The 15,195-nt window shown below is 38.9% G+C and overlaps 3 protein-coding genes across 5 annotated transcripts; 1 reads left to right on the plus strand and 2 right to left on the minus strand.

The window, feature by feature from the left end:
• The first annotated feature begins 266 nt into the window (after positions 1-266).
• On the plus strand, positions 267-7,687 carry hdhd5 (haloacid dehalogenase like hydrolase domain containing 5). The gene is made up of 8 exons (XM_014985285.2): positions 267-586; positions 2,234-2,437; positions 2,528-2,640; positions 3,495-3,588; positions 3,666-3,699; positions 5,061-5,235; positions 5,314-5,502; positions 5,599-7,687. Exons 1-8 carry the CDS (start codon positions 488-490, stop codon positions 6,020-6,022), a joined length of 1,332 nt encoding a protein of 443 aa, XP_014840771.2. The 5' UTR covers positions 267-487; the 3' UTR covers positions 6,023-7,687.
• A 2-nt stretch (positions 7,688-7,689) lies between these two features.
• Positions 7,690-10,449, minus strand: LOC106916774 (ras-related protein Rab-19-like). 2 transcript variants are annotated; one of them, XM_088006366.1, is made up of 3 exons: positions 9,786-10,449; positions 9,187-9,370; positions 7,690-8,246 (listed from the first exon to the last, which is right to left on the minus strand). In XM_088006366.1, the coding sequence occupies exons 1-3, from the start codon at positions 9,972-9,974 to the stop codon at positions 7,963-7,965; spliced, it is 657 nt and encodes a 218-aa protein (XP_087862492.1). In that variant the 5' UTR covers positions 9,975-10,449; the 3' UTR covers positions 7,690-7,962. The 2 variants fall into 2 exon arrangements, with proteins under 2 accessions (XP_087862492.1, XP_087862491.1); XM_088006365.1 differs by having other exon boundaries at positions 9,780-10,445.
• A 1,739-nt stretch (positions 10,450-12,188) lies between these two features.
• ccdc34 (coiled-coil domain containing 34) lies at positions 12,189-14,482 on the minus strand. 2 transcript variants are annotated; one of them, XM_014985290.2, is made up of 7 exons: positions 14,367-14,482; positions 13,832-14,093; positions 13,605-13,749; positions 13,376-13,483; positions 13,097-13,255; positions 12,890-13,019; positions 12,189-12,740 (listed from the first exon to the last, which is right to left on the minus strand). In XM_014985290.2, the coding sequence occupies exons 2-7, from the start codon at positions 14,074-14,076 to the stop codon at positions 12,538-12,540; spliced, it is 990 nt and encodes a 329-aa protein (XP_014840776.2). In that variant the 5' UTR covers positions 14,077-14,093; positions 14,367-14,482; the 3' UTR covers positions 12,189-12,537. The 2 variants fall into 2 exon arrangements, with proteins under 2 accessions (XP_014840776.2, XP_014840775.2); XM_014985289.2 differs by having other exon boundaries at positions 14,374-14,478.
• Between the last annotated feature and the right edge of the window lie 713 nt (positions 14,483-15,195).

Here is a 15,195-nt window from a genome sequence, read left to right on the forward strand (position 1 = left end):
TATTCTATTTTTTATTTATTTATTTTTAAATTAATGTAAAGATTTAAGTTAAGAGTTATGTTGAGCTAAAACAAATATTTCGTTTTTCGCAAAAATCAGTAGGGATCCTTACTTCTACCTTTAAAATGTACTTATTAGAGACATGTACACGTCTAAAAAAATAAATAATATGGAAACTGCTTATTTAGTTTCATTTCAACAGAAGCGATCCTTTCGGCGACGTGTTTCCGGTGATATAGAACGACGCATGGAACTACGTACGAGCTGGTCTTTTGCGCATGCGCTCCGGCTATCGTAAGGGTTACTAGAGGTACGGTTTGTCCTGAATGCAGGTATCTATACGATCAGCATGATGAAACTAAGGTCTAAGTGCTGACAGTCGCTGCTGCGGATATTATGAGCTCCTGTCTCGGGTGTCACTTCCACGAAGTAGCCAGTTAGGTTGTTGTTTACTCGCCGGTGCTTTTCCACTCATGTCCCCGGAGCCATGCAGAGACTGAGGTGTTTTAAAAGTTGCTGGCAGTTGCTCAGGTCAAGCTGCGAGGGAGCAGCGAAACGGACAACCAGCTCGAGATGTTACAGCCACGTAAGTGACTGCTTTGATTTGATGTTTTATAAATTCCTACGTCAGAACGAATCCACGTGTACACTACTAGATCAGGATCGATGTGTTGTGATCTGTATATATATATATATATATATATATATATATATATATATATATATATATATATATATATATTTTTTTTTTTTTTTTTTTTTTTTTTTTTTTTTTTTTTTTTTTTACAGTACGTGTGGATGACTCAAAAGTTCAGCTTGTTTATCGATCACAAATATAGGGATTCGGTTTTCATTCAGTTATTGAACAACCTCTTGCCCTTCTAGCCTACCAATAGGATCCCAGAATCCTGTGGACTTCTCTGTCATATCGACAGGGTTAAACTTACAGGGTCAAATCTCAGCTTTACAAGTCAGATCAAATGCATATCCAGCTACAATCCAAATTCAAGTTTAATTTCAATGAAATACAATCTGAATATTTAGATCCAAGCACATACAGGCCACATTGGTTGTAATTATAGTACATAAACAAAGTCAGTTTATAATAAAAGAAGCTGTCCAAAGATTAAAATGTGTCATTTGAAGTCATATTTACACAATATAGCCGCATATACATGTTAAAATTAAAAATTTCCTCATTAACTGAGACTAAATTATCCTAATCTAACTGTTTTAGTTTGCTTGTAATGACCATGATTACTTCTATTTGCTAAATTCAAAAATGAGTGAGAAATTTTGTTACCTGCTTTTAAACTTCGGAGTTGACATAAAATGAATTAATATTGCTTTGTAAACTGTGTGACGTAGGGCATTTATCTTTGACAAGCTTCTTACCATAGTTAATGAAAAGCTTGACCCAATTATTGACTGAATTGGTGTAATGAATTGGGTTTATAGGGTGCCTTGTTCACAGACGCCTTTCTAACACTACAAAAAAAAAATTATTATTTTTTTTAATGGGATTGACATCAAGGCTTTGAGATCTCCACATAAGATTTGTTGTTAAAGCCATTTTATTGTTAACTTGGCTGTCCACTGAGGGACATTATCCTCATGCCCAAGCATCGGCTTTCCTGTTGGTGTCTTGAAAAGTTTCTTCAGCTTTTCCACTGCCATGTCTCCATGATGTCATCCATTTTGTGAATGATGCTGCCAACAGCTGTACTTCACAGTTGGGATGCTGTTCTCAAGTTGGCAAGCTTTCTCTTTTTCCATCAAATGTAAAAATGATCATTATTGTCAAAAAGCATTTTTTTGTTTCCTCAGACCACAAGACAAAATTAAGAAAGTTGTCACTGAATGGATTTGCAAACAGTGACACCTTTTTTTTTTTTTCATTTGTTACTTTTGGAGTCGTGGCTTCTTTCTCCATGATTGGCTTGACTGTATAGAGTTTAAAATGATTGTGAGCTCTTAATGGAAAACATGCTTCAAAAGCCTTTTTATACATGACTTTTGAGTCTTTGATGTCATGTAGTGTTGCACATTTCGTTGCCCTATACAAGAGATACAGGCCCACAGCATCATAGATCCTCCACCGTGTCTAACAGTGGGCCTATTTATGATCTTTCACATTCAACCCACCTGGAGGGTTTTATTGCCAAAAACTAGATCTTGGTCTCATCCTGTCTACATGTTAACCCCACTCTGGCCCCTCTGCCTCCCCCTGCAGGACCCCAGCTCCTTTGGGCTCCTCTTTGACATAGACGGGGTCCTGGTCCGAGGCAGGACCCCGATCCCAGCAGCCAAGCAGTGCTTCAGAAATTTGGTGGATCGCCATGGGAAGTACAAGGTTCCTGTGGTCTTTGTTACAAACGCAGGGAACTGCATGAGGCAGACTAAAGCTGAGCATCTGTCTCAGCTGCTTGAGGTCGAGGTAAACTGAGCTACATCTAAACCATTAAATTATCTTCTTTTCTATCCTCGGGGGTTTTCACAAGCTTTCTTTTCTCTCCTCTTTCCTCAGGTGTCTCCAGACCAGGTGATGCTGTCCCACAGTCCTCTGCGAATATTTACCCAGTTTCACAAAAAGTGCGTGCTGGTCTCCGGTCAGGGTCCTGTCGAGGAGGTGGCTCACAAGTATCCTATCTTATCTGACGGTTCCTCCGCTCATGCTGGCTGTTTGCCTAAGCCAGTCTGTGCGTGATCTGTTGATTTAGTGTGTTTTGGTGCAAGCTCCACTTTGCTATCAGCATTTAATCTTTGTACCCATGGCAGCAGCGAAGCCTTTCAACAGATTTCTTCCTTTTGTTTAAATGCTTGGTTAACTTTAGTCCAAAGTGAGGTGATTTAGAAACAGGCACTGGGGGTCATGCAGGGTTTTCAGATTCTTTTCAGAAATCACAGCAGAGAGCAAAAAGGATTATGGTGAAAGCATAATTTTACTCTATATATACACAAAGAATAAAACAGTTCTCACAAAAGTACACTGGTTGTTGATGCCCTCTGTGTAATTGATGTTTTAGTAATGCTAGTTTACTGAACAGATCAACTTCATCAGTTTTTACCCAGAGTAGAGGCTGCAGTTTGCCTTTTTCCAGTTGAATTAATTAAAATTGTGAGTATCTGTGGCTGGTACAATAAGCCCTACGGCAGTTCTTGCAGGACTCTTTCTCTTTAAGACTACAAAGTTACGACCTCCGACCTTTTAATCCAGTCAGGGTCAGTTGGAAGCTGACAGGTTTGGATACCATTGATTAAGCCTTTACCTTCCACAAAATGATGGGTTGGTACCTGCTGGCACACAAAGCAGTAAGGCATTCAAACCTTGATTGATTGATTGATTGATTGATTGATTGATTGATTGATTGATTGATTGATTGATTAGCCTGGCTCTGATCCCGAAAGAAAGTTGCTTTCAACACCTTCAGAAAATGTGTTCTTTGAACTTGCTGATCTGATCTGATTGTGACCTTTAACTCACAAAATCCCAGCCTGGGCTTTGAGGACGTGGTCACCATAGATATGATCAGAGAGGCGTACCCTGTCCTGGATGTTGTGGACCACAACAGAAGGCCCAAAGATTTTGTAAGTGCCACTGATTGTTGTGTCCTGTTTACGCATCATGAGTTAGACGTCAAACTTAACCGTTGAATTTCTTACAGATTCCACCCAACAAGGACTTGCGGCCAATAGATGGTATGTCTCCCTCAAACAGGCAACTTATACAAACATAGACGAGTTCATTTATCAAAACGTGTGAAAAGTCTTAAAATTATTTCACATTTTATTGCAGTAGCATGATCTCCATCCATTATCCAACATGCTGGTGGGGTCAAGAGGGGTGCTTGTGCCTCTCTCCAGCTGTCAACAGGCGAGAGCAGTAGCATAAATTTACATATTTATTTCATCCACTGATTAGTTTTGCTTATAAAGTGGGAGGAAATGTTTGTTTCAAGATATTGTTTTTGATAAAAAAAAAAAAAAACTATAAGCTATAACTATAATCATTGTGTTGTACAGACATGTTTTGTCAATAGGACAGCATTTAGTGCTTTCCTATAACAATTTACAAGGTTGGAACATACAAAGAGAGCTCTTTGGCCGTTCCTCTTTGTATAGATAATACAGATTTCTCTCTTATTCACTTTTTTTTCTTCACTGCACAGTTTTTCTGTAGGATTTAGGTCTGGGTACTGAAATGGCTGTAGACGTTGATTTCAGGTCTGGTGAACTATTTCTGTATTTTGGATCACTGCTGTACTGAAAAATCCAGTGATCACCTTTATTAGTTAACTGCCAAAGTCCATCAGGTTTTTAATTAAAATGTTCTGATATTTTAACAAGCTCATGATGCCAATCACATGAATAGGCCCACAGTAACACAGATCTCCCACCATACTTCAGTAGTGATCTCGGTTGCCTTTCCACATAGCCATAATTTTTTCCACTCAGAAACCAAGTGGAGTGTTTCTGAAAAGCTGACATGTTTTATCTGATAAACATTTGTAACCCAACCTGTTTTAAGAAGATTGCAGCTCACAAGTTCACAAATCAGATGGCATGTTTTCACCATTTTCGTTATTAACGCTGTTTTGAAACCCTCAAGTTGCCACTCTTTGCTGCAGTTCTCGCACAGAGATTTTTTTAATAGTGGCAAGATATCTGTAGATCCTCACTCTGGCCAGTGACTAAAATAAATAGTTCTGTTATACTGATACCAAACATCCAAAGTTTCCCAAACTCTGATCAACTTAACAAAGGTAAGTATACATTAATAAACTGTTTCAGCTACATTTCTTTTAAATTGCCAGATTTATCAATAATTGTGCCACTGGGGATCCTGTTAGACAATAGTTTGTTGTTACAGGAGTAAATGTATAAATTAAAGATCAGTTCTTCTGAAATGTTCAGTGCGCGGTTGTGCTGCTCCAATAACATATTCTTATTTTAAGGCTTCTTACACATCAGGGATGTAAATAATCGTGGTTGGCATCATAAACAGATATTTTATGAAAGTTAACTTCTTTACAGACCATATCTTGCTTTAATGTCTGCAGCCATAATTTTATTCGGTGAGCCAATCAGATGGGAGACCAACCTTCAGCTCATCATTGACGTTCTCCTAACCAACGGAAACCTGGGCAATACGTGGAGCTCGACCCAGTATCCTCACATCCCGGTCCTGGCCTGCAATATGGACCTGCTGTGGATGGCAGAGGCGAAAAATCCAAGGTTTGTCTAGCAAGTCATAGCAAACGCATAAATATTTATTTTTGAAGCATTGAATACTGAGTATTTCTCATGTGGCAGGTTTGGACATGGCATGTTCCTGGTTTGCTTAGAGAATTTGTACAAGAAGGTCACAGGTTATGATCTGAAGTATGAGGCTCTGATTGGTAAGCCGAGTGTGGTGACCTATAACTACGCCGAGCTGCTGATTAGACAGCAGGCGGAGAAGCTCGGCTGGAACACACCTGTGAAGACGCTTTACGCTATCGGGTGAGTTTATTTAGTCAGGGTTTGACACTAAGAAGAATAGGAATAATCATAACATGATTATTTTTATTTTGACAAGAGTTTTCTTTTGCCCAACAGAGACAATCCCATGGCAGACATATACGGAGCCAACCTCTACAATCGGTACCTTCAGGCCTCTAAGCATACCAAAGCCAAAGTGCAGGCCAAGAGCTGCGGAGGAGGAGCGGATCCCACCGCTCAATCTGTCGACGACCATCATAAAATGACATCGGCGGAAATGGGCGGCGCCACTGTCGCCTACAAGTTAGGGGAGGATCTCCCCGAGGCCTGCAGCTCCATCCTGGTCTGTACAGGAGTGTACAGCAGAGACCAGCAGGAGCTGCCGTCAGACCCGGCGCAAACGGTTACCGAGCAGCACATCTTCCACGGCCACAGGGACTTCCGCTTCGACCCCACCCTCACACAGCCCTCCTTCGTGGTGCAGGACGTGAAAGAGGCAGTGGAGTTGGTGTTCCAGCAGGAATGCTGGCCTCTAGAGTAGCACCAGCTGATATTCAAATAGCTTCTCTTTCTTGAAAAAAACCCCCAAAACTTTCTTTGTATTTTGGCTGTTACTGTGCAATTCAGAGTATATGCAACAAGCAGTTATAACCCTAACACTACAATTTACAGTGGCTCTTAAAGTCTACATGTCAGGTTTTATGATATTGAAGAAAAGAGAGCATGATAAAACATTTGAAAACTCTTTCCACCATTAATGTGGCACATATCATGTATGGATTTGTTTGCTTTCGGAAAAACAAAGAAACCTGTTTAAAAAAAGCATAAGTGTGCACAACCTTAAGCTAATCCTTTTGCTCTAATTCAGCATTCAGCCTTCTTTAGTAGGAATCACAATACCACATCTTGACTTGATGGTGTTTTCTTTCACTCTGTAAAACATTTTACTTTTAACTCTCAAGCAGACATTTCTTTGATATTTGAAATTAATCAGAACTTTATCCGCATTGACTAAAAACCTCAGGTTCATGTAAATAAAAGAATGTCAATAGTGCCTTTTGATAAATTCTGGGGAAAAGTGCAGTGTTTTAATAACCTTTGTACTCTGATACTTTCTCCAATTATTCATTTTTGTACCACAAAAAGCATTTTATATTGTAAATTGTTTTTTGTATGCCCTTCTCCTGACTGCTACCTTTGTAACATGGGGTCTTTTTGAACCTTTGTAAGCCATATACACAGACTATCCCTTTAGCAACAGGATGCAAATGCAGAAATGTCAGAAGAATCTAGTTAGACAACATAATTTTAATGTTGGTGTTCCAGCAGGATGTGAATTCATAGAGTAAATACAAAAAATTAATCGGAAAGGATTTAGTGATTATTCTAACGGTGTGCACACTTATTCTACCAAGTTTACAGTTTTTTTTAATAATTATTTTCTCATTTGTTTTCTTGTTTTTAAAATGTGCAGGGTAAATCTTGCGTATCCACACAATATTTTGAAATTATTAATCAAAGTCTAACTGTTCACATTGCAAACACTTTTTTTAAAAGAATTGTGTATACTTTGGAGAGGAACTGTCAGTCTAACCTGCCTGATTGTTTTTTGTTTAGTCTAAAAATAGGGTTTTATGCATTGAAATGTATAACATTTACCTGCTTTTAAACCAATTACATTAGCTGTCAGGTTTTTTACAGTACACAATATGTTGAAGAATGTTTAAATCAATTTAGAGCAAAGGCTACATTAGCACAAATGTGGTTTTGACTTTAGGCTTTTAAGGTCAAAAGTACTTATTGAAATGAAGATTAATTTTATTTTTCTAAATAAATCCCCCTTTTGTTTTCTTATACTGTGATGGTTGATGTATTCCATCCCGATTGGTTTTTAAGTCAGGGTTAATGCTCAGGAAATTAAGTTGCCAATATTTAGTTTAGACTTTGAAAAATGCAGTATTTTGGATTTTATTCTCTTTTTATGCTTTTGTAAAGTTGACAGAATTGCACTGTTGGAGTGTATTAAAATGAGGTGCTGTTTGACAAGTGAACATGAATGTTTGCTAGGTTAAATGACATGGAGAAAGTTGCACCAGTTCTGTAATGAAGATTTAAAAGTGATGGAAACTTGCAGACTGATACTTTGTAATGTACTGTAAAAGCAATATTTTGTAAAGGAGCAAATAAAAAGATAAAGGAAGCTAAATGTAGAGTGAAAACGGTGTTTACTGTGGTGAGGTTTTAGTACAAAGTCCTCTGGCAAAGGTGTGGCTTGTTGTCAGAAGCCCCCGGAAGAATATTACAAACCTGTTAAAGATCCCAATAAGATTCATAAATACTATGGCAAGAAAATGTATAAAATCTTTGTCTCGCAACCTAAACCAAACATACAAACATTGTCTTTACAAAGAAGGTTCTTTCCTGGTCGAACAACCAATCCATTAGGCCATCTTCAAATTTGTATCAAATGCTAAACCTGACTCAGGTTGTTTGGCACCCGCACTTTTTATCGTCAGAAACGGAGGCTTGAATCGGGTGAGAGGAGTCACTCAGCATGAACTGGGGAGAGCAAAGAGAGTTCTGATCTGTGATGGCCATGCCGTTGCGTGCCAGCAGCTCCCGAGCCATGAGGATGAAGGCCGCCTCTATGTTCTGGGCCTCCTTAGCCGACGTCTCCAGAGCAGCCAGCAGGCTGTTCTTTTCAGCCAGAGTGCACGCGTCCTCAAATAGCACCTGTCTCTGAGCATGGAGGTCTGACTTGTTACCTGCAGAGCAGAGAATGTCAGCGTCCGGATTTTCAGCATTCTCTCCATCAGTAAAATACACTTTTTATACGAGGAGAAGCATCAACTCAATATGTGGTGAAATTAAGAAAGATAATGGTCAGTTTTGTTGCTTAAGAGACTCTTCACATTTTGTCACATGACAACCTCAAACTTCAATGTATTTTATAGGATAGAAAAACACAGATCATTGTGCCATTTAGATAAAGGATAGTAAAGCAACTCGTTAGGACCATAGTAACTCTGGAGGAGCAGTAAACATCCACAGATCAGGTGGAAGAATCTGCCAAAAATTCTTAGTCATGAACTTCAAAAATTTGGCCTTTATCAATTTGCTAAAATTAGATCTTTGGCATGGTTAAACAAAAAATAAATAATGTCCTTTTTAAAGTAAAGCCATGTAAGAGTACAGAGCAATTAAGAAGAAGAAGAAGAAGAAGAAGAAGGAAAAAAAACCCTGGTCAGATGAAACAAAAACATAACATTGTATCCTACAAGCAAAAATGTGATGTGCTCTGAAGAACTAACACTGCACATCACCCTGAACATACAGTTTCCAATGTGAAACACGGTGGTGGCAGCATCATGTGTGTTAGAGGTTTGATTTTGCATGGAGGTTCACCATCTAAACATACAGTTGGGGCTACAGCAGACTGAGTTAGATGGAAGAAGTAGTTAGCTAAAAGAATACCCCAGCCAATGTATGTTCAGAGAGAGAATTAGTATGAGATATTTTGTATGTAGAAGATTTCAGCTGTACTTGCAGTTAATCGTGGTTTGGGGGTTTAAAAACAAATGCAAGACAAACTTTCCAGCACCATATAAGGAAAATTGAAGTCCAAGTATTTATAAAAAAGCCAATAAAATGCATTGAGATTTGTGGTTGTAACATGAGATACTACTCCACTATGAAAATACTTACCAACAAGTACCACTACCACGCTGGCTGCTCCATACTGCTCCACCTCCCTGATCCAGTGGGGAACAGATTCAAACGTGCTGCGGCGGCTGATGTCGTAGGCCACCATGGCTCCATGTGCGCTGCGGTAGTAGCTCTGTGTTATGGTGCGGAAACGTTCCTGTCCAGCGGTGTCCCACACCTGCATCTGAAGGACGACACAGCACCAAAAATATGGGTTAACCAGTTTATCGGCGTGGGCTTGGTATCAAAATACAGTGTATTCAACTGAAGCAAATAGCCTTATGTTTGTTATGTTGTTAATAATGTTCTAAAATAACTTGGCTTTAACAAACCAACACACCCAGAGAGCAAACACAAAGGTAACAACAATAAGTGAAATGATACAAGCATAGCATTATTTTTATTTGAATATGGTTGATGGTGACTTCAGGAACAGTGACCAATAGTTTCATAAATATGGATAAATTTGACATGACAGCCATTAAGGACATTTCCTACACAAGGAAATAATTAGTCAATATACTCAGCCCTTACCTGGTAGTGCTCATTCTAGAAAACATTTATGTAAATGAAGAGAACTACAAAGTACCCACCTTCACCTTTTTTCCATCAATGTCCATTGTTCGAACGGTGAAGTCAACCCCAATGGTGTTCTGCTGCTTCTCAATGAATATACCCGACTTGAACCTCTGCACCATGCAGGTCTTTCCAACATCTGAGTCCCCGACCAGGATGATTTTAAAAAGAAAGTCAAAGGAGTCTTCAACTTCTGACTCGACAGACTGCATGGTGACAAAAACAAAGAACCTGAAATGCAATATCCCAAGACCTTTGTGCCTCCTTGCAACAGAACTGGTTTCCTGTAAGTTGTGTCAATACAGGAGAGAGTATTTACATAAAGCTCAATCACATCTTTGTGAGGAAATATAAGATTCACGAGACAGGCAACATATCGAGCAATGGAGTCCAGGGCAAAAATGTCCCATTCAGGTTAGAAAATGTGTGGATAAAAAAAAAAGTCAAATCCAATCCAGCAGCTTGTTTCTTCTGTCATTCTAACCCAATCTAAACCATAGAGGTAACGCACCTCAAAAAAACAAAGGCATTAAAACTCATTTTGCTTTCTTGTAAAGAAACAAAGCCTAAAATACAAAATCATTTTCTTCATGATGACTTCGTCAACACTACACTATCAGCTCCTCTGCTGAAGTCTGTACTCTTGCCCTTTAGACTGTCTTTTGTCGTCCTATTCTAGTTTCTGTCACTCTGAGAACCTAAAGGACACGCCTCCTACCTGTCTTGGCAAATGTGACCTCCAGCTTCCAGCCCACTTGCACCACTGCATCTTGGGATATTAGTTTTCTGCTCAAGGTCTATAAAGAGGTCACTGTACCTGGAAGAGGCAGATATAAAGCTCAGTGATCTGAGACTGATTAGCAAAAGTGTTTTCTCTGTTAAACCGTTTGACATTTCCATCAGAAGAACACAAAAACAATGAGTCACAGTGCCTTGCAAGTGTTCATCCCCCTAGTACTGTTTAACTGTTTAGCATTTTGTCATGTTAGACATCAGTATGTTGAAGTAGGATTTTCTCATAAAGCAAAGAATTACATACACATGAAGTGTTTTTAGTATATATAACATTTGTACTTACCCCCTTTACTCTGATATCCTCTAACAAAGTCCAGACCAATTCATCTGTATATAATTTCACCTCAGTATAAGCACAATTGTTATGTACGCCTCTGGGAGGTTTGTTAGAGAACATTAGTGAATAAGTCAGACTTCTCATGGAGTGCTGTTCAGTCCATCATACAGTAACGAAGAGTCTGGCACAACTGACCCATATTAACTCAGGATGAGCTTCAGAGATCCAAAACTCAGGTGGGAGAGTCTGATGACGGGACAACTATTACAAATGTTGTACTTTTGGAGAGGTGGCAACAAGAAAGTCATATGAGGTCATGTACAGCAAAGATGTGTAAAAAGGTGCTCTGATCAGATGAAAACAGAGTAGACTCTTTTTATTGCCTGTATTTCAATTCAAATCTCTCTGCGGCAAGACTTGAAAATGAATGTTCAGTAACTCTCTCCATCCAGTCTGACTGACCCCTAGCCATTTTTCACAGAATGGTTAAAATTTGTCAAAGATGTCCACATACACCAAAAGACTTATAGCTGTATTTTCTATTAACAAGAAGACTTAATATAAGATCATGCCACACTTTTTTTAAAAATAATAATCTAAACAAAGTAAGAAAAAAACACAATATGTATTGTTACACTTTTATTTCACAACTGTGCATCACTTTGCGTTGATTCACCACAAACTCCTCCCCGAAAAAATAGTCAAAGGTTTAAAAAGTATGAATACTTCTAAATGGCATTTTAAGTATATTACAGTTTATCCACAAGACATTTTGCATTGAGGGCTCACTGTAAGTCAAGTATGTGCAAACATAAAACTAATTATGTGGACTATATAATATAACCACAGTCTGCTATAAAACCCAAAACTTCTCATTAGTTTTTAGAAATGTCCTACATTAAGGACCCCCTGTCTGACTGCTGTCAAATAACACATTCCACAGCAGGTGACAGGCACAGAGAGCAAAACACATCAGCCAAAACATACAACAGCAATTTACAATCAATTCAGAATAAAGTGTAATTGAAATCAATTTTACCTCAGGCTTCACACATTGGCATCACAGTGAGATGCTAACCCAGAATGAGGATTCTGCTCTAAATCAATTGCTCTCCCTCTCTCTCTCTCCCTCTGCCCACCCCCACACTCGTTTCTGTCGTCATCTCAGCCCACAAAAGAACAAGGCACAGCTGGACCCAGAACAATGTGTGAGTGTGAGGGCCACTTGAGCCAAACCGGGCTCTATCTTTGGCAGTGACAAGCAGATACCATCTTTTCTGCGGTGTGGTCAACGCATGATGAAAATGTGGTTTTGTTAACCACTGGAAGATGAAAATAAGACAGGAGTCAGTAGTTGATCACACTTATTTTACTCCAAACAGGATGAGCTGATCCTTTAACAGAATATTAAAATACATGCCAAAGCTCTAGATGTTCAGTCACTATTTCTAAAAAAAAAAGTGAGGCATAAAACAACAATTAAGTATCAGTATAAAAAATTAACTACTTTATGAACTTAATTTAAAAAAATAAACTTACTCAGATTTGTTGTAAGCTAAGTGAATGAATTAGAAACAAGTAAATTCAGCAACAGTACTTAAAGAACATAAATCCTTCCATGACTCAGAGATTTATTGAAGGAGCTGTGCTGGTTTACATGAGTCATGAGTGTCTAAGCTGTCTGCATCACAGAGGTGTTTGTGTCATCTTCTGTTCAGAAAACGTGTTGTGCTGGCAGTGTTTCTTTGTCTATAGGAAAAGGGTGGATTTTGCTTAATTTTTTTCTGCCTTTGTGGTTTCCTCTCAGATGTTTTGTTTGGAGATGTTTCTGGAGGAGGGACATGAATCGGCTTCCAGGGGATTGGATTGTAGAAGCTGGGTGCTGGGTGTAATTTGTCATAGGGGCCTGAGTGAAAAGAATCCATTACAATTATTAAATAACGAGCAAAATAAAGCCAATATAGCTCACAAATAAAAATAATGTTATTGCACTTTTATTAGGTGAAAGAAAAGTGCAATAACAGTTCATAATTTAGGTTACTTCAACAATCTTACTTGCAGAGCAAGAGCGTGTTTTGGGAAGAGATCTGATTTTCTCGTTGGCTTTCGTCAGCCACTCCTTAAACTTCTCCTCTGCCTTCCTGTGGCGCTCTCTCTCCTGCTCCTCCTTCAGGGCAGCTTCCATCTGTTACGTAAAACAAAAAGGCTTCAGCATCCTTTCCTAAGCTTTTTGGAAAGAAAAATCAAAATAAGAAGTATGACCTTCTCCTTCTTTTCTTTTTCAAGTTTTTCTTGGTTCTTCTTTTGCAGCCAGTCTCTGTATTTCTGCTGGGATTTACATTCGATCTCCCTTTGTTTTTCCTGCTGCCTCTGCATCTCCTCCGTCTCTTTCATTTGTTTTACAAGTTGCTCCTGCCTCTCCTTATGACAAAACAGATTTTTAAAAGAATTACTCAATTCCGTCAGGTCTTTTACACAATTTTATGTCACAATAATATTTGACATGACAAAAAATTGCCATGTAAAAACACATATCCTTACTTGCTCCCTTTTAGTTTTTAACCATTTTTGGATCTTCTCTTCCATGACAAGTTTCTTCTGCTCTCTTTCTCTTTCTTGTTGTTCTTCCTTTTCTCTGAGCAAGCGGTCCTGCATTAGGAAGCATTCAAATTTCAGCAGAGGTTCTGTGATATTACTTGCTCAATAAAAGACTGAGTGGAAGGGTGTTCATTTTAATAATGAATCAAAATTAGGAGAAAAATCCTCTTACCTCTTCTGCTTTCTTTTCCAGCCTAAGATGATCCTCCTTAGCTTTGCTCACCAGCCATGCCTCCCATGCACTGAGTGGAGGTGAGCCTGCAAGATGCAAAGGTACGCTCTGCTTCTTATTTAAAGACGTCCTAGGCAGCTCAGATCTATAAATGATACAAACAGATGGGAATGCAATCTGAAATATTCAACAGAAGCACCAAATGTGTGTTTGAGCTGAAGCAATACCTAGCTGATGTTGCCCAGAATCCCCAGTCCTTGCTGTGTCTGGGTGAGGTCTGCTGATCTGGGGTGTACTTCTGCTCCTCTTCATCGCTGTCGTGATAGATGGGAGAAAGCATCGAAAACGTATCTTCATCGTCAGACACAACGCCGTTATCCAGATATTTGGCTGTGTGGACGTCTTTATCTTGGCTAGTCTTGACGGGAGTCGAGCTGAAGCCTTCGGAGTCAGAGGGTAGAAACTTGGGCATCCTTCCTTAGCTGATACCTGCGGTTTAAAGCCGAAATGTCAGAAGTGTCAGCTGCACTCGTGTTTACATTTGCATTTTGCGTGTGAATCAATGACTATGTATACATTTCAACACCCACAATATTCAACTGTCCCCATACAACGCCACTATTTACAACGGTTAGCAACATTAAGCTAGTTAGCTAACTTTAGCATTAGAATTAGCACTTTCTAGCGTGACCGTTAAAGGCCAAAAAGTTACATAGTTGCGTGCATAGCGTATTACTGAAAATAACAAGCAAATACTTTCACCTTTTACCTTTGTGGTAGAGTCAAAAATGTGTTTTTGTGCTGCCCTTTTTCAGTAAGGAAGCTAGAACCGATTTAACTACAGTTTCCTTTTCCCATGATACACCACGCCCCCAAGCTCTCGTGCACGCTGTGAGTTACCATAGTGACGTTGGGAGCCTTGCTTTTGATTGTAAAATGCAATCAGCACCAGAAAACAGACAAAACTACTTGCAAAAAAGCTTGTTTTAACTCATCATTGAGCTTTCTGACAGGATTATCTCATTTAACAACTCTATATCCACCAAAATAACAAACCCATCACCTATTTTAATAGTTTTGTAAGTTAACTAAACTATGTCAGAACTATTCTATTCTAGGAAATATTTTAAAAACAATAGTCACATGTCATTTGATCTATGTTTGCTGATGAAATGCTTTCTCTTGTTCTCAGACTATCAGTTTACAGGGATAAAAGGTTGTTTTTTGCAGCCTCGATCTAGTTAAGCTGCACTCTAATCTAACATCATGAGTCTAATTACCGGCAGTCTACTCTAAATGAGCTTGCTCCGTGAGGGCCAGCCTTAACTGGGAGATGTGACATTTTGAGTGAGTTTGCAACAACATGCAGCAGAGATTAATTTATTGTTGTCTTTGTTTCAACTTAATTTCTTTGGTAAAGGAAGCTGATTTTAAAAAATATATGACTGCTGATATTGTGAACCTACCAGAAGTGGTCTGGCATCTTTGAAAAGTTAATATTTAACATCACTTTGAGCAACGTGCAGCTGGATGACAATACAAATGGCATGATTAACTTTAGATGACCTTAGGAAAAGGTTTGCTTCTGTCA

The sequence above is a fragment of the Poecilia mexicana genome, unplaced genomic scaffold (assembly GCF_051168715.1).
Source record: "Poecilia mexicana isolate PSO_F unplaced genomic scaffold, ASM5116871v1 scaffold_6, whole genome shotgun sequence".
Classification (NCBI taxonomy): domain Eukaryota; kingdom Metazoa; phylum Chordata; class Actinopteri; order Cyprinodontiformes; family Poeciliidae; genus Poecilia; species Poecilia mexicana.